Here is an 18,677-nt window from a genome sequence, read left to right as displayed (position 1 = left end):
TGACTCCTTTAGCACCAGATAGAATAAATACTGTTCCATTTCTTTCTCAAGGGACTCTGTTGGTATTTTAGAAAGCTTATCTTGACATGAAAATACTTTCCTTTAATTTTGCAAGATATTTCTCAAGAGATTACAGTGAAAGAGGAAGTGGACTCTAAGAGCTGTGCTCTACACCAGCGAAACATGGGATATGGTCAACAGAGGGCATGGTGTTAGGGCTTACCTCTTGTGTGTCCTTTGTGTTACATCCTGTCCTATATCCGTATCATCATATTCTCCCTTCAGTCACAGCCTGACATTCCTATTAACATAATGAGATAAAGGCAAAATAAATCATGGTATTGGGCTGCTTCTTTGCCAGTGGGCAGCAATGTCACAGAAGTAAGACCCATCTTTTGGTCACTTAACTGAATATACAGGTCTGAAATTAAATTCACTACTTTTGGGATTCCAATATTACTAAAAATAGCTAGGCACTGGTAAAGCTTCATTATATTACCTGAGGTTTTAAAGGTGTCCTAATCCAGTTTTACTTAAAGAATCTTGAGGCCAGTAGAGAAAACCAGTTGTGATATTTTCATAGCACAACTAGCTTTGAAAATTATATTCAACAAATCCACTATTGAATAAACTTCACTATTAGAAAATATTTCCATAATGGAGCTGCACTTTAAAATTGAGAAAGCTTTCTTCATTCCTTGGAATAGCTTTTGTGTGGTCAAAATGCCAGTCACAGCTATAATATTTGCAAGTATTGAGCAGTGCAGTTAATGGGTTCTCCTCATACACTGATGGATGGAAGAACCACACCAAACCTGTGACACTTTTTGAACTTGATATCAAGCTCTGTTCATCAGACAGGTCAAAACCTGAAGTACACACCTAATTCCCATAAAATATTTCACTGTAGCACTGGGCTCTGATAAATTAGGCCGTGGATATGGAAGAACAGCAGTAGAGAGGTAGGGTTTAGTTTTTCAGGATCACAACTAGACTGATTTCATTGTATAGGATGAAAAGCAGCCTGGAGTTCTGCCTTTACACATCATAGTAGTTCTAACAGTTAATTGTCATTTGGGCTTGTTGAAGCTTAATTGACTTTTCTTCTCACAGATATCCACATTTCTGGAAAGCAGAAATGACCATGACTGCCAACAAGAATGCCAGTGTCAACAGCAGAGCTGGAGGGAGTAAAGTGCCTCAGGACACTCTGGATCGGTAAGTGGTGAACTGCAAGATTTGTAGATTCTGAGGAAGGTTTGTCTGTGTTTGGGAAAAAATCTCTGTTCAAAGCTAAGCAACCTCCACTCACTCAGAGAGAGTCTAGCTTGGCTGAGAAAAGTTTTTTGTAGGGACAGGAGGAACTGAGGTATGAAGAAAGTCTGTTATTGGTGTATTTCTGTTGAGCTGTTGCTGCTTGCCAGCTGGTTATGAAGAAAGTGATTGTAAGGAAGGAGCTGTGTGCAAGGTGCTGTGTAGGCCTCAGGAGATTTGGACTAAATTTCTCAGCTGTGTGACTTGCATGTCAATCTTCAGTTTGTATTTTGTGTTGATTTCTGTCACATTTTCACTGCTGTATCTGCCTTCACAGACTGTGGTCAGACTGTCTCCTCTTGCAGATCAGGCAGTGAGTGGGAAAGGGCTGAATGTAAACTACAGGGTTCCCCTCTGTTGCTTTGCTGATTTGTCCTTTCTGTAGCATTAATTTGCTAAGTAGATCACTTTTATCATCCATAGTTAGGGGAAACCTGTAGCCAAGGACACCTGAAATCCCCAGCCTGGCAATCCTGAGGAAATCAGTCTCTTCAGACTAGAAAAGAAATCGAAGTTCTCTTGCAAATTTTTGCATGTTTACTTGGGGCTGAGAAACAGTCCCTAGATAGAGTTCCAGTCTGTCATAAGGATGTGATGTGACTGCCTGCAGTGCTGCACGTGCCTTTAAATAACAGATGCCTTTCACTCATGAGTTAGTCAAGTGAAATGGCAAGAAGGGTAGTCATTTATTGCTTTCTTGTCCTCCAGTTTACACTGATCAAAGGTAGCACTTTGAGGACAAGAAAGGACAAGTTTTCTTTGGGTAATTCTGCTTTGGAATATTGATTTGGTATGCAAGGAAGCAACTCAGCTGCAGATAGGTTTGCCTGTCTGTGTCAGAAGGAGTCTTGTTTTCAGCCACAGCCTTTACAAAGTATTGCTGACTGATTCAGCCCATGGCCTTCATGCAGGACAAGCCTACCAGGTGCTCTCATTCTGGGACTGACAGCTGTAAACCCCTCATTTAAATCTGCCATCCCACTGCGCAGTCTTGCTGTGCTTTGGCTAGGAAAGTTTAGGCAATTATCAGGTTAAAGAACCTTTGAGTAAACCACTTGATCACAGGAGGAAAGCTCTAGACTTTGGTTGTGAGTGAAGTGAAGTGAGCAGAAAGCCACACAAACTGGGCAGGACCGTTCCTAAAATGCATTAAGTGTCTGTTGACATATCTCTCTGTTCTTGCTGTACCATTTTGTCCAGCTCTCCTGGGGATTCTTGCATGGATATTTTCCTATTTTGTTTTGTACTATATTACACAATAACATGCCAGTACCTTCATTTTTTATGTGTTTTGTCTCAAAACAAGACTTTTACCCTATTATAAACAGTATAAGGGAATAATAAGTTGCCCTGACCTTACAAGAGCCTCTGTACTGCAGTAATACCTTTATGCTACATACTGGATATGGAAACAAGGAGGATGCTCCTTGCCATACAAAGTTCAACAAGTAACTCTGTAAGGCAGTAAGTAGGCTGCAGTAAAATGGTTCTGTGCCCAGTCATGAATGTTGTAGAGGAAAAAAGTAGTGGAAGTCTGATTTATTTGTTGGGCACTTTGGGATAGGGGTGTGGGTTTTACCAATGTCAACAAAATGCTTCAATCACTTTGACCAGGCCAGATGGCATCTCTTCTAGCCATACCTGACTTGGGGTACCACACCTGATAAACTGTACCAAGGTTGTCCCTAGCTGACATTAGTACATTATGTGCACAGAGGGTTATACTGAGAGGACTTTGCTGTTTCAAATACACCAGTAAACACTGGGATTCAGGTGAGGACATCACAGAACTACAGTTTGATTTTGTTCATTTGAGAATGAAATGTCAGAGGCAAAAAGTCCTTGTACTGTCAGCTGCCAGAATAGCTGGCATAGATGGAGAAGTTTGGACAGAGAAGTTTAAGAGGATTGGTTTTGATCCTAGATGAGAGCTGTGAGTCAACTCTAAAGTGATGTTGAATATTGGCTTGGTTTGTCTTAACTGCCTCTGTAATCTGAACTTTTCCAAGCACAAAGAATAGAAAAAGGAAAATACAAATTATATTTTGAGATTTTTCAAGATGAAAGGGATGAAAAATATATTTTTTAACAATTTTTTATTTTCTGGGTTTATTTAAAGGAAAATCTCTTTTTCATTACACATAATTATTTTTCATTTAAATATTGGATTTTTTCTCCGTTTTGGTTATTTCCATATTTCCTTCACCTAAGACTGACTCCGCATTGCCTTTTGTAACTAATAACTTCTCTCTTTCAGCTCTTTGCCACACCTTCCCAATTAACTACACGTATCATTGACTCACAATAATCCCAGGCAATTTTCCTGAGTTGGATGAAATGGCCTCATCTTGATTACCAAGGGTTAGGTTGGTCTACAAAGTAGCAATGCTTGAACAAGCAAGAACCTTTAGTTAGAACCCTGACCCTAATCCTGTCTGTACTAGGGACCTCATTTGTGGCATTGTCACATCCTTCCCATGGCTAAATCTGTCATTGGGATGATTTGCCTTTCTTCTTGCTGGTGCTGTTCTCATTTTGCTTTTTAAAATGTGCAGTCCAATAAAGATATAGATTACCAGCATCCATTCTAGTGGTTTTTTATTAGGCATATAATGCTCTGTTAAAGTTTAGCAGAGATGGACTTGATATCCTTGTCTACACCCGGTTTGTTAGTTTGTGTGTTTCACATGTCTTAGTAGGAAACATTGAAACCATAAAATAGAGAGGGCCCAGGGTGGCTAGAGGAATTTTGAGAGAGATATTCATATGTAGATACTAAAACCAGATCCCTAATGATATGTCATTCTCAAGTTGCTTATCGTGCTTCCATCAGTGTAGACAGATTGGTGCTGGCAATGTGGGTCTAGACTTTAGCAAACTTTGAGCCAAGTTTTTTGTTTTAAAATCTTTTCCATTCTGATTAGCTTAGGGAGTACTCTGGGATACTAAGTTACTGGATAGTAACTGTCAAATAAACTGTCTTTCCTTATCATCATCATCATCTGTTTTGATTAGAATTTGTCAGGAAAAGATTTTGTAAGTACAAGTATGAGCCTGAAGCTAAGGAAAGTCTTTGAGTTGCACTTGCACAACAAGTGAAGAGATGAATAGGTGGTCATGCACCACTTCTCCATCCATTATACTGCCTTATGTAATCTTCTTCACCTGTCTTTGAGAAACATCCCTTTAAAAGGATGTTATTTGAATCAACCGTGAGGATTCCTCATTTTAGTCAGTCTGTAAATCAGCAGAATAAGTACTGGCACAATAAAAGCTCAAGGCTTGTAGAATTTATTGCAAACATGTTCAAAGATTCACTTAAACTTAACAGTCACTGTCTTTGGAATGGGATTTGGCTGGACATTTGGAAATCTGCCAATGTACTTTATAATTTGTGATGGTAGAGTTTCATTTGGTTCTGGTGTTGGTGCAGCACAGGTGTATTAGTCTCCTGGTGCCTAAGGCATATTTTTAATGTTACTTTTTTGTCAGTCCTAGTTTTGGTGGGGTTTATTGTTTCAACACTGTTCAGTTGGACTGGATCTGAAGGGTCTTTTCCAGTCTCAATGATTCTGTCATTCTAAGATGCAAACTGTGATTGATTCAGTGATACAGTGTCAACAGATGCTTCAACCTTTTGTGAATCTTTATAGGCCAGAAGCAAAGGTCAGTAAAGTCTACAGAAGTCTTCCTTATTACTTTGTATGTGAATCAGATCCCTGTAGATCATGGATTTAGATTTTAGCAATAAAAATCTTCAGTGGAAAGAAAGTACCTACAAATAAACATCTATACAACTGCATGCTTTGGAAACGTCAAGAGTATTGCAGTAACTGAGTCCCCTGATCCTCACCAGAGTGTGGATTCACTGACATGGGCCACCAGAGCCTTTTTTTCACCAGATTTGTGCGAATGGCAGTTTAGGAAGTGAGAGAGAGAAAGAGCAGACTGACATTATTGGGAGCATAACTGTGAGTCTCACCTGAGAAACTGTCTGTGGGATTCATGGCTTTGTGCTGTGAGCACAGAAGAGAAAACCCCTTGGATTTGAAGAAAATTAAAGTGACTTAAATAAGTGACTAATACATTCTTTCTGAAGCTACCTGCGGTTCAGTCACCATTTGTAACAAACAGATTTTTGGGTGTTTTAGATGAACCAAAATTGACTGCACTCTGAATAGGAAAGCTGTTGAATGATGACAAGGGTGGTTGAAGGTATGGAACGTTGTCACTACAAGGACTGAGTAGACTAATTGTGACTCTTCATCCTAGAGAGGAAAGGATTGGAGGGGAAGAGGAGTAATAGAAGCCTCTGAAATAATATATGGAACAGAGAGGATAAATAGGAAAAAAATCTCTTTCCATTTAAGAACTGACACAAATCAAATGAAACTAGAAGACAACAGGTTGAACATCAGTTGAAAAGAAGGCACTTCTCTGCAGCATGTTTTTAAGCTATGAAATTGACTGCTATGGGATGTTGCAGTTGGACAAATTCATGAAGAGACAACTTCCAAAGACTTTTAGTCACAGAAACAAAATCTGTGAGTCAGCAGAGTGCTAAGCTGTTTAAGTTGCACTGCACGCTCATCTTGTTCTTATTCTCTTCTCCAGGCACCTGCTAACCCTCCTGGTCAGTGACTGAGCTTGGACCAGGAATTCTTTTTGGGCCCAAGCCAATGGGGACATTCTGATGTTGTTTGGAACAAGAGTCAGTTACAGGAAGAAAGCTGGAGAAATTGCAAAAGGACTGTTATGCTTACAAAATACGACTTTCTGGCTTTCACTGAAGTTGAAGGGCACAACTTTACTCCTTCCTTGTGAGTCATTGAGGTGAACACCAAGGAACAGAAGGACAGGAAAGCACCTTATGTGTAGCTGAAAGTGACTTCTTAGCAATGCTGGCAGGAAGCAGCTCTGTGAAATCTCTTAACTCTTCAACAGGAGACAAAGGAGCCCAGAATATACTTTCAGCTAGTGCATGACCCTTTTGTTTCAAAAGCCTACTTGGTTTGATTGCACCATAGTTAAGAGGATCAGTGTAATTCAAAGGAAATCTTAAGAGAACTGAAGTCAAAGAAAGGCAAAGCAGTGTTTTTAGCTCTCTCTCCCTACAGTGTGGCTTGTTTTCCCTTAGTAAATGATTTAGTATTTATCTGAGGTCTTTGTTTTTTATGTAGAAACTTAATTTGAATTAAGGTATTTGAATGAGGTATTTGTCCTAATCTTGTGTTTGCTCCAGTGCAAAGAAAGGTAAATGTAGAAATGGCACTACCACCTCTGACTTAAAAATCACTTCTACACTATACTGTATTAAAACAGGCCTATGGTTATGTCTATGAGGTCATGCTCTACTTAATAAAATACAGGTTTCAAACTTACGGTATAACAGAGACGAGGAGCAAAAAAAATCCTGAACAAAATAATTATATATGAATATATCATTATGTCTTAGGATTTCAACTTAGTTTGAGAAGCTAGATGTGATAAGGACCAGAGCTGAAAAATGTTTAGAGTAAGTGTGGCTACAGAACTTTTGTAAATAATTCCTAATGTCTTTACCTCTGCCTAATATCTCATCTCTTAACTCTGAGTCTCAAGGCATTTCATACACTTGAGCCTTCTCACCTGCTGCAGTATATTACTGGAGTACAGAAAGGTTTATTTTTAAAGGAGACTATTGATTTTCAGTTTTTATCTGAGAGTGTTGCATGAGACATACATTATTTCATATTTTGAGGATAAAGTCTTCTTCCTGTGTTTTTATAAGTGACAGAATTTCTCTCTGCCTCTAATATTTTCTTTGGTGCCGGCTGTGCCTTGTGTATCAGTCCTACCCTGGAGAACTGGAGAGAGCTTTGGAAAGCTTTAACACATTTGTATACCATTTACAGTGAACAAAAATCAAATTCTCTGCAAGTAAGTGTTTTACTAGTGTGCTGACTTCAGTAGCACATATATAGAGGGACTGCCATGACAAGCTAGAACAAGCACCTTTCTAGTTTATTGTCTCTGGGCTGAATTTGGGAAGATAGCCTGAGCAGGAAGCAATCCTGATTCCAGTTGTGGAAATGGATGATGTCTGAGGAAAACTATTCTCAGAGACTGTGTGTCTGAGGAAAACTGTGTCACCAGAATCATACGAGTTTCGGTGTGGATTGGATTTTGTGATGTGGGCTGTTGTATTTCCACCCACTCTGCACAGGAAAGGTGATGGCCTCACCAGAGGATGTTAGTGGAGGAGGTTCTCCAGCTGAGCAATCATGATTTAAGTGGCACCATAGACAGAGGGTGCTGATGTCAATGGGTGGTATAGCAAGACACCAGAAATTTGTGCTCACAAAGGGTTACATCCGCAAATTGCTGTGAGCACAAAGTTGCAGGTTGTGAAGTATCTATTCTAATAACATCCATAAAATTTCTCCTTTCTAAATACTTCTAGATGAATCTTTGAACCAAATATACTCTTACTTGGTTAAAAGTGGAATCTGATATCATGAGTTGCATCTTTCCCCTTGCTTGGGAAGAACTGAGCTGGGTACCCACAAACCTCTAAATATAGGCTTTGGTTTTTGTCTCCCAATAGTGTGTGAGGACATTCCTACTGTCACCGACAATTAGCAGCCCATTAGCATAACATGTGCTGAGATACCTTTGCACTGGTTTTGTGGCTCAGAATTTCTTTCTTCTTCAGAACTGAAGTTAACAGGACAGAATTTTAGTTGATGAAGCTAGTTTACCTCCAGTGAAGGCCATAGAGATGCACCACACAAACCAAATCTGGAGTAATATAATTCTAGAGATACCTCAGAAGTGTTTCAGATGAATTGTTTATAATTCTTAAAATATCAAATAAAATAATGACTTACATTTCTTAACAAAGTGAGCTCATGGGGCAATTTTATATCCAGCTTTGTTATGAGTGGGGGATTATTTGTTATTGCTACTTATAGGGAAATTACATTGAAAGTGCATAGGGAAGGCTCCTCAGGTTGATGCATTCACTTGCTGTTAGCCAAACCAGAGGCCATATCTGGACCTGCCTCTGCAGGGCCTTGGCTTCTATGTAGACACCGTCAGTCATATAGAGGGGAGGACGGGTGCTCTCCTTTGGAACACCAGGTGTTTGCATGGGTTCTGTGCTTGCTGATTGCTATTTGAGGTTACAGATGACTGCAGGAGGTACAGGGTTGTGGAGGACTGATTTGTGGGGTTAGCAGAGCCAGCAGAGTTCTGGAGTGATATTGCAGTCTTCAGCTTCCAGTATCCACCTTCAATCTCTTTTTGGGAATTTGGTAAATAATCACCACATTTGCATAAGCAAACAAAACTTCTCACTTGTTGTAACAGCAGTGTTCCTGATATCTGAGCATGATGGAACACACCAAAGCTAGGCTGTGTAGAAGTATTGCTTGGGTTGTTTATTAGGGGAAGTATTGTTTTGGGTTGGTTACTTGTCCTCATTGTGTAATACAGGTCCATGCTCAGCTGCTTCATGTGCACATCAGAGTCTTGTCTTCTATTACTGCATTTCTCTGACAGCAGAAAAAAGATTAAAAAGATATTAGAAACTAACAAATCTTTTAGAGAAATCTTAGTTAAAGGAAGACTTTGTGCCTGTGCTTCAGCCTTAAAAAACTGAGATGTACCATCACTTTAAGTCAAACCACACTCATTGTTTTACAGCCAATGCATTTATTTATTTATTTAAAAGCGAAGTCAATTCTTGGTCCATGTTAATAAATCCAACTGAAATACTTTGTTTCCTTTGAAAGGATTATGTGGTTGTGGCCTGGGCAGAGGAGTAGAAATATTTTGCCTTAGGAATGGACACCTCCAGAATTCTTAAATGAAGGAATGTGCAGATATGTCCGGTGTTGGGGTCAAGCAGTGTTCTGCTGACGGTGCTGGAGTGTGGGTGGCAGTTGTTTGCTCTGCTGGCTTGTCCTGAGAGTGTTCTATGCTCTTCCTTTTCCACAGTAAATTTTTCATTTCAAAGATGATCTCATGTCTTGAGGAAAACCCATCTGTATAGGCAGAAGTGTTGTCTTCAGAGAGCGGAGTGCTTGTGCAGTACTTGGCTCTCATTTAGAACATCCATTCATGGATACAACTGTAGTGCCTTTTGCTTGTGTTACCAGATACATAATAATATTACTTAAAATTAATTCTTATAAATTCAACCCTGTTGCTATTATAACTCCTAATCAAAGAAAAAACCCCAAGCTAAACCAGTGCTCTTCAGCTCTGTGTTAAACTGTAGGCACTGTCCAAAATTATTGTCAGGTAATTCATCCAGATGCGGTCCAGTCTGCCTGCACTGACAATGAATTATCCTGTGACTAATGCAAAAGAGGTGTGTTCACATCCAGAGTGGATGACTCGAGGGGCAGATAAGGCAGACTGGTGCTGAGCAACTCCTTCCCCATTACTGTGACAGAGCATGGGGAAGGAGGTAACTACATCCACCATGGTGGAGCCCTGATCCTGCTGTAAATAAAATAGTAACAGTAAGATAAACAAAATGTAGTTAATTGTATTTATGTATTTTACATGAACATAAACTTAAAGACTATGGGATTTGTTACAGGCCCTCAGTTTTCTGAATGGAAAGCCTCGTGAAGAATGCAGTAACTTGGAAATCAAAGGGTGCATCTTCAGCTCTCTGTGTTGCTCTAAAACAATGAGGTTTTGATCTTATTTGAAACTCTATAATGTGTACAATTTTCCCACTAATTTTTACATGGGATTGCCATTGTCTTCACACAATCACGATAAAGTATTCTCTCATCTCTTACTCTTCATTTGCTGAGTATTGTTGTGATTGATAGGAAAGCTGCTTCTTTCCCATGTGGATGCCTTCATTTCAATTACAGGTGAAAGGTGCTCTCTGCCTGGACTCTACAGTTAGTTGCATGGTTTAAAGGAGTCTCCATAAAACATTGGTAATAGATAGCTATGGAGAGCTGTGTTATTCTTCACACTTGGCTGAAATATTCTCTGTGAATGGTGTTCCCCACCGTGCTTAATAGAAAGTTTAGTGGGGTGTTTGGATGCCAGTTCAGTTTGTGTTATAATGATGTGCTATAGGAAAAAATGCTGGCGTGTTTGCTGCTGCCTCAACTGTGTGCTGAAATGCTTATCAAAACATTACAAGAGTAATGTCTCTCAGTGAAATGTTTTTCTGGTGGAGACATGCAGGTGTAGATGCAGAAAACAGGAACAGAGAATGCAGCAAGACTAGAAGTGGTTGCTGCTTGTTACAGCTTTTGGGAGATTTGTGTAGGGTTTGGTAAGTTAATGGTTGCCCTTTTGTGTATATTTGTGTGTGCAAGTGTTTTTTTTCCTCAAGGGATTCTGATGAGGGAGGAGTGAGACCAGCTTGGAAAGCAGAGTGAACTTCCTAAAGCAGGAAGCCAAGGCCTCATTTCACATATTTTAAAGTAAAAGCTTCTATTGCCTCATCAGATGTGGGGGAGCCTGGGCTAAAACATCTCCCAGTTTTCCCAGTCGGAGCAGCCCTCAGGGACTTTGTTAGAGCACCAAGAGGCCAGAGGTGTGAGTTCAGCTTGTGCTCTCGGCATGTCCCAGGCTCTCTGCACTGCTTGGGCTGCAAAAGAGCTCCTGGCAGCTGAGCATGGCTCAAAGCAATGAGGTGCTCCACACTGAACTGCTGAGATGGATTTTCCTGCCAGAAGTATTTGTCTACTGTTCAGAAACACTAGTGGGAACGTTTCAAGCGCTTTATGAACTTGTGAAAAAAACATGTAGAAAATGTTACTTTAGGAAAGAATTAAACTTTAATATTTTGACAGTGAGCTTGAGAATAGGAAGAATAGTTATTTAATAAAAATTCTAAGACTAGGTTGTTGGAGCCATGATGAGATACAGCTTTTTTTTTTATCACTGAGGTTTAGAAAACAGTACAAACAAACTTCAGCAAAACAACTGTGAAAACTGAATAACTAATGTGAAATCTTTTAGCAATTATCGTCCTCCTTTACAAGCAGAAACAGCTTGAGCCAGGCAGCTGACAAATTTTTAGCAGTTCAGTTCCCAGCAGTGCAGTTACATTTGGTTCAGAAGGGAATAAGAGCTCTTATTTACCCTGTAAGGCTGGAGGTGCATTTGGGACATGGAGTTGTGGCAGCTCAGCTCTGAACTGGGCTATGGGAGGTGGGAGGGCACCTAGTGTCATCAGGAATAGAAACATATGCAGTGGGAACAAGTCCAAGTGCTGCTTCAAATGACCCTGAAACTGGGGAGAGTTTGAATACAGGCTTTGACTTTACTGCTCTCCTTTATCTTGGTGAGTGGCATCGGTGGCTTGCTGATTGTCTGAGGCAGAATGTTCCCCTCCCTCACACTGCCCAGCAGTGACCTCAGGGTGGAGGATCAGAGGGAATACTGAAATCTCTGGAAACCACTTTAGCAGGATTGCAGAAGTATTCTTGCAAGTACAGAATATGCCTGGAGACATGTTAGGAGTGGTTTGTAAGATGACATAACAGCTTCTAATGAGATCAAGAGACAGAATTGAAGAAATGGACCTGCTTTTGATACGTCCTTTGGGCTCCACTAAACAGTTGGTAGAGGGCAAGGGGTTTTACTGTTCCATTTCTATGGCTGGCTGTTTTGTTTCACTCTAATTTTAAAGGTCTATTCAGCAAGAAGCTTTACTCTATATGCACTTGTCAATCAAACAAATAACTTTTTCTTGGAGGGAAGTTTTATTAATATATTTCTCCCATTTGTACAGATTTTTAAGAAAAAACCCAACAAACTCTAAATTTTTGTTTGAGTTTTGCTTCACACAGCTTCAGATCAAGTTGCATTTATTGCTACTTAGAGTCTACAGGAATGTACTCTGGTGAATTACTTCCCATTGTATTGTAAGTCTCATGATACTTCAAACGCTTTATGCTTTTATGTGCAGCAAATCACACCTTATCATTAAATTTACCTTTTCCCTTCTATTAAGGTTTATATTTGCCACAACCACTCGAAGCAAAAAACAATTCCCACAAATAAACAAACAAACAACTAAAAAAAGAATGTAACAAGTATTTTAAAAAGCAGAGTGTTGTAGTAGTTCACAGGTTAGGATAAAAGAGGCATCTTTAATGCAACTCTTGCAGTACAATGACTACTTCGACTAACACTGCAATATTTATTTTTTTAATCACTATATTTACATTACTGTACTCAGTGGTACTAAAACCTGAACTAAGTTTATGTATTTGAGCAGAAATGTTTCTGATGTCTTTTTAGTGCTTTTACTGCACTGAAATGCAGTGAATAAAAGCAATGAGCAAGATACATCATAAAATGCTTACAGGAGACTCCACCAGTGCAGTATCAGAGAATCAGTGCACAAGTCTTATGTGGATTTGTTTTTTGGGTGGTGATAAAAAGTGAGACAGAATTCCTCAGTGAATATAGCATAGTCATCATGTGCACATTTTTACATTATAATGCTGTATTTCAGTTTTTCTGGAGGAAGTTGTTCTTAGTAATGAAACTGTTGCCTTCTGGACCAGAAATATGCTGGCAATCTCACTGGAAAGACCACTAAAGATGCAAGTCATGAGCATTGCTAATGATATTCCATGTTCTGAGAATATCTGTCCATTAGGAGCTGTCTAAGGCACTCGTCTCTTTACACTTGAGCTGTTGAAAAGCCATCAGTGTGGCAGAACAATTTCCATTCTGTGACTTAGTCAGGCGGGGTTTGACTCAGTGGTGTAATAATGAAAGAGTCTGTGTTGCCTTAATAGTTTGCTGCACTGTCCAGTTATCCTAAAAAGATACTTCCCACTTGGGCAGAACAGAATATTAAAAGAAGACATGGCAAAATTTGTAGAGGGAGTTTGAAAGGAAGATCTGAATGTAATGAGACAGATATATGTTTCTTCTCTGACTGGAATAAAACCCCATTTCCTTGGAAAAACAAAGCAAGAAGCACACAGACACAGCAACCCCATAGACTTCATCCTTTAAATAAAATAATCACTATCCACCAGGTGATACTGTGTGATGAAACTGGGAATTATCTCAGTGCTTGATTCAGTTTCCACACCAAATGCCATCCTTACTTTCACACTAGAGGAACAAATTTTAACAGCAAAGGGCCTTTAAAAGCAAAAGAAACTGTAAGCATATTTCTGCAAGCAGGAGAACAGGAGCTAATGGAAATACACAGGTGCCACCCATATTATTAGAATATATACATGCAAAACCACCCATAGTTCCTGGGAGATTTTTTCAAAACTTTTGTCATGATTCACATCGGGCACTCTGAGGTTATTTCCATTTTGGCCAGCTCCTGCATATAGAGCTGGCAGTGTGCCACAAGGGAATGTGGCTCCCTGGAGCTGCTGAACAACAAGCAGCAATGTACAGGCATTTGGCCGGATAACTTCAGTGCTGAAAGCACAACTAAATATAACATTTGTAAAAGATATGATGTTCCTAACAGTCAAATAGCACTTAAAAATAAATTGATTTATTGAGTCAATCCATAAAATTCTATTGTAGTCAATGGGAATGTCAGTTCCTGTGACAGCCAGACTGCTTTTTTTTGAGAGCGCCTGAATATATTACAAATTTGTTATTATCCAGATATGGGAATTTTGTCTGGAGTGCCCATATGTTGCTCCTGAAGCTCTTTGTGAAAGCAGTAATTTAATAAAGGAAATATTTTATGCTTATCATATTAATGATGAGCTTTAATGCAAATGTGTGTTAGTATTTTATTATGAGACAGCTGTAGCAAAATGATGGGGTAAATAAAAAGTATTAATTTATTTTCTTGTCTCCTTAGCTATAGAAAGTGTTAGGTCTGCAAAGCAAGGTGACTTCTTCAGCGTAGGTCACCCACAGTACCATGGCTGTACAGCAAGTACACCTTTGTGGCAAACAATTAACAGCAGCTAATAGATTGAAATGGTATTTTTCATTTTGGATTCTTAGGAAAAAGCCCACCTTGCATCACAGTTTCTCAGACCTAAGCTTTTTCCAGGTAACAACGTAACTGTGAACTACGAAAACAAAATTCATTGCAGTGGCAGTAACAGAAATGCTTTGTGTTTCAAGTTCTGCTAGCAAAACCTCACAAGGGGACTTCTGTGGGCTGGGCTGGGCTCGGGCAGTACTGGTGATATTCAGGAAAGGGCAGTGTTGGTTAATCCTCCTGCTACCACAGCACAGGTACCTCCAGTGTACCCACCTGTTTCATTGTGCAGTGGGACCCTTACGCTGGTGAGCAGCCATACACAGCTGTGTGGCAGCTCAGGCCAAGAGAGCATTTGTCAGTCCAGACAACTGAAAAAATGCCCAGTAATCAGTCTGCTTTCACACAAAACCTCTGCCCCCTTGGTTTGCTGCTGATTTGGGAAGCCACATTTTGTCAACACAAGCAAACAGGGGAGATGGCAGATAGCCCATGTCCATTGGAAACTGTTGGCAGAGACCTGAAAGCATTTTAATGTGGACTTTTAACCTCTCCCTTTCCTGTCAAAATGTATGGTCACCGATGTGGACTTCAGGATACATGCTGAGCCTGACAGGCTTGCTCGTGTACATGGTTTGGTGCCTGATAACGGCTTCTATGATTTCTTTAGCAACAGGTGGCTCAGTTGCCTCAGTTCAGAGGTTCAGGAATTTATTGTAAACTCTTGTTCCCTGCAACTTTAAAACAAAAATCCAAGCAAAACTATTTTTTCCAATCTGTGGGCCACCAGGAGCAAATTTCTGGCTAGTCAGATTTTTCCCACAGCGGTGCCTTCAAAGCCAGCATGTGAGATTGCAGAGAAAGGCTTTGCTACTGTTAGTTTTGTTAAACATTAATGCCGGTTTCCTCCCTCTAAGCATACAAAGGGACAGAGGTTTGACAAATGCACTCAGACTGTGTGTCATTTGCTGCTTGACAAGTGAAGTAGGCAGCGTTGAGGAAGCACGGTGGCTACAAGCAAAGCTTGTGGGGCTGAGAGCAGAATCCCTACATCTCCATTCTGCGTCTTTCCAGGAGGGAAGAGCTGCTGAGTAAGTCTGGGTAGGCTGAAGTGATCACGGGGATGGATAGTTGTGTGCTTGTCACAAGCATGAGAGGAGGAAAATAAATGCAGCAGAAATGAAGAGCATGAAGTGCCATGACGCTGACTTCTTTAATGTCCTTTCCATTAACCAGTTTTGTGGGAGATGGACTTTCTACTCATAGGCAGGAACTCAACACCAGCCTTCTTCTTACTGAAGGTAGCTATAGGAGTAGCTTTGCTTTCCAGAGTTTGCAGCTCTGGTATAGGACAAGCAACTTTGTGTAATGAAACTCATTTTTGCAGCCCTTCTCTTCCCCTCCTCCCTCTACCGCTCTTGCTCTCTGACAGAACCTCTTTGCATGGCAAAATGCCTGTTTCTTGTCTAGTTTGATGAGATTCCATTTTTCCCTCTTTATTTCTTAAAGGTGATTTTTAAGTTCTGCAGCAATATTCATACCTCACGCATTCTGCCATTGCTCTCTTTACCCCCCAGATATGCCTCTGGATGACAGTGTTAATGGGGAATGACATGCTTCATTCTGGCATACTTGAGATATTTTGGACCTACTAAGTTGATTTGTTTTTATTGTATAGAAGGTGTTAGTCCATTAGAGAGAGGCCAGTTGTTTATGCTTTTCTAACTGCTGGCCAGCTGCTGAGACGCAGTGCTGCTGCCACACTTTTGTGTGTTGTGTTGGCTTTGATGCCTTGTTTCAGGTTTTGTTTTTGGTGGTTCGGTTGTTTGGTTTTGTTTGTTTGTTGTTTTTTTTTTTAATATGCCTTCTGGGTTATGAGACAGCTTGCATTTTTTGTTTCTATTGAATAAATAGCAGAAGTCACAGGTTTGTGCTTTTCAGGAAAAAGTCAGTATTGTGGGTCAAACTATGAGCTTCTGAGGGATGAAACAGGGTCAGAATCTGGACTTCAATTTGTTGATTCAAATATTCATTATTTGAGAGCCTGTGGATTGCTATAAGGAGCTTGTTGTTAGTATTGTAGTCTCTGAAGAGAAAAAATTGTCACAGCTGGTTAGCTTATAAATGTCACTATTTGGTTTTTCTTGCTGCTATATACACAGATTTTAGTATTGCTTCACTTGCACCACAGCATTTTCATTTTCCTGCTGCTTTGCCTGATGGTATCTATGTAGCTTCCTGTAGGGACATGAAACTTATTTTTGGCTCTGTCCTTGAAGGAAAGGATGAGTGAAGAGAAATATCTACTTTTAATTGCTCTAAGTTAAAGTTCAGTTGTCCTAAATTAAGTAAAACTTGCAGTTTCTTATTACTGTGCAGTATTCCTGTTGCATGTCAGTGGTAACAAAACATTTTCATTGTTAGGGTTGAAATACATAAAAATTCACTCATAAGAAGTAAAAAGTAAAGTGAAAAGTAAAAATGTATTGGCCAGCTTCTTATAAATCCTAATAGGCCAACAGAAAAGTGTAAAACTAAATCCAGTTTTGTAAGAAGCCAAGGTATTGTGAGAATGAAATGTTTATATAGGATATATAAATCCCCCAGATGATATCCTGATTCCAAATTTAGGCTTGAGATCCCACAGCTCTTGTAGGTGTGGCAATGAAATCTGGTCTGGGAGGCTCATTTCAGCTGGATGAGTAATGGACACGTTTATGTTACCCTTGATCAAGGTAAGGAAAGTCACAGGGAGTGTCTTTCCCTGACCTAACTCTGCTCCGGATGACGGTTATGGGCAGCAAAAAGCAGAGACAAGCCAATGTCTGAATCTTTGGGAAAGTTTCCTTTAGATTATGTTTCTGAATATTGGTGTGTGCAGTGCTTGAGTACTGGCTGATTGTTCCCCTGTTAATATTCAGTGAAACTGAATTAGGGCCAGATGTAGCCCTCGGTCAAGTTAAATTTGGCCTTGTCTGGACTCTTAAGTAAATAAGTATGATAGCAACAAGCAGTGCAAGTCACAGCTTGGCTTTTCTTTCCCCCCTTCTTTCCTTTTTTCTTCTTTTTTTTCCCCCCTCTTTATTTTTCAGTTTATGTGTGTATGGCAACAGATTGGGGAATAAATAGATCAAAGAGTTTTTCAAAGCTGTGTTCAACTAAAAAACAACAAAACAACCAACCAACCAACAACTCTTGGCTAGCCATTTTTTTCATACGATGCTCCATAGTGAATATGCCCCACACGTTTCCTCATTTTCCTGGCTTGCTTAGCTAAACAAAATAGAATGAAGCATAGAGTAACCAGTCAGATACAGCACATAATTTAATTTTCAGTGCAAATATTTTTAGAGTGAAACTTTGTCTTTCATAAGTGTGCATTTGCACCAGGTAAATGCCTTAAAACTTCCTGCAAAAAGTTTTGAATCAGTTTGCATCTTTAGTCACTTCTCTTTAGTAAGTCTTGATTTGTGCTGATATAAGTTAGATGAAAATCAAACCCTGATATATAGATATTTAAAGAAAGTGAATAAAAGTGAATGAAAGAACTTCCCTCATAAATTCAAGTGAAGTATGTAATTGCTTATTAATTTGTACAATAGATTAGTACAGAATTTTGTAGCAGGAGGCTACAGGAGTGGCTTCTGTGACAAGCTGCTGGAAGCTTCCCTCATGTCTGGCAGAGCCAATGAGAGATGTCTAAGATGGACCTGCTGCTGGCCAAGGCCAAGCCCATCAGAGATGGTGGTAGTGCCTCTGGGATCATGTGTTTAAGAGAGGGAAACATTTACTGCGCAGGAGCAATTGCAGCCAGAGAAGAGATGAGTGAGAGTGAGAGAAACAGCCCCGCAGACACCAAGGTCAGTGCAGAAGGAGGGGAGGAGGTGCTGCATGAGCCGGAGCAGAGATTCCCCTGCAGCCCGTGGTGAAGCAGGCTCTGTGCCTACAGGAGCACATGGAGGTCCATGGGGATGCAGAGATCCAGCTGCAGCCCGAGGAGGACACCATGCTGGAGCAGGTGGGTGCCCAAAGGAGGCTGTGACCCTGTGGGAAGCCCATGCTGGAGCAGGGTCCTGGTGGGACCTGTGGACCTGTGGAGAGACGAGCCCACTCTGGAGCAGGTTTGCAAGCAGGACCTTGGATCTTGGGGGCAACGCACAGTGGAGCAGGGTATTCCTGAAGAACTGCACCCTGTGGAAGGGACCCACACTGGAGCAGTTAATGAAGAACTGCAGCCATGGGAAGGACCCACCTTGGAGAAGTTTGTGGAGAGCTGTCTCCCGTGGGAGATACTCCATGCCAGACCAAGGGAAGAGTGTGACTGCCTCCCAAGACGCAATGCCAGACCAGGGGAAAAGCGTAGCTATTTCCCATGGAAGAGAAGAGATGCCAGAGCAGGGGAAGAGCATAA

The 18,677-nt window shown here is 40.4% G+C and overlaps 1 protein-coding gene across 8 annotated transcripts in view; it reads left to right on the top strand.

Annotated features, from left to right (window-relative positions):
* The window catches only part of DENND2B (DENN domain containing 2B), a 167,372-nt gene that overhangs the window by 69,543 nt on the left and 79,152 nt on the right, over positions 1-18,677 (top strand). For 7 of the 8 annotated variants that reach the window (XM_071558926.1, XM_071558928.1, XM_071558927.1 and 4 more), the window contains one exon: positions 1,114-1,218. In XM_071558926.1, coding sequence (XP_071415027.1) covers positions 1,139-1,218 — 80 coding nt within the window. In that variant the 5' untranslated portion in view covers positions 1,114-1,138. Of the gene's footprint in view, positions 1-1,113; positions 1,219-15,234; positions 15,358-18,677 lie in introns of those variants that run through there. The other variant, XM_071558931.1, reaches the window with a different exon arrangement.

The sequence above is a fragment of the Pithys albifrons genome, chromosome 6 (genome assembly GCF_047495875.1).
Source record: "Pithys albifrons albifrons isolate INPA30051 chromosome 6, PitAlb_v1, whole genome shotgun sequence".
NCBI classification, from domain to species: Eukaryota; Metazoa; Chordata; class Aves; order Passeriformes; family Thamnophilidae; genus Pithys; species Pithys albifrons.
The sequence above is the reverse complement of the archived record's forward strand: the minus strand, read 5'-3'. Positions and strand labels throughout refer to the sequence as shown.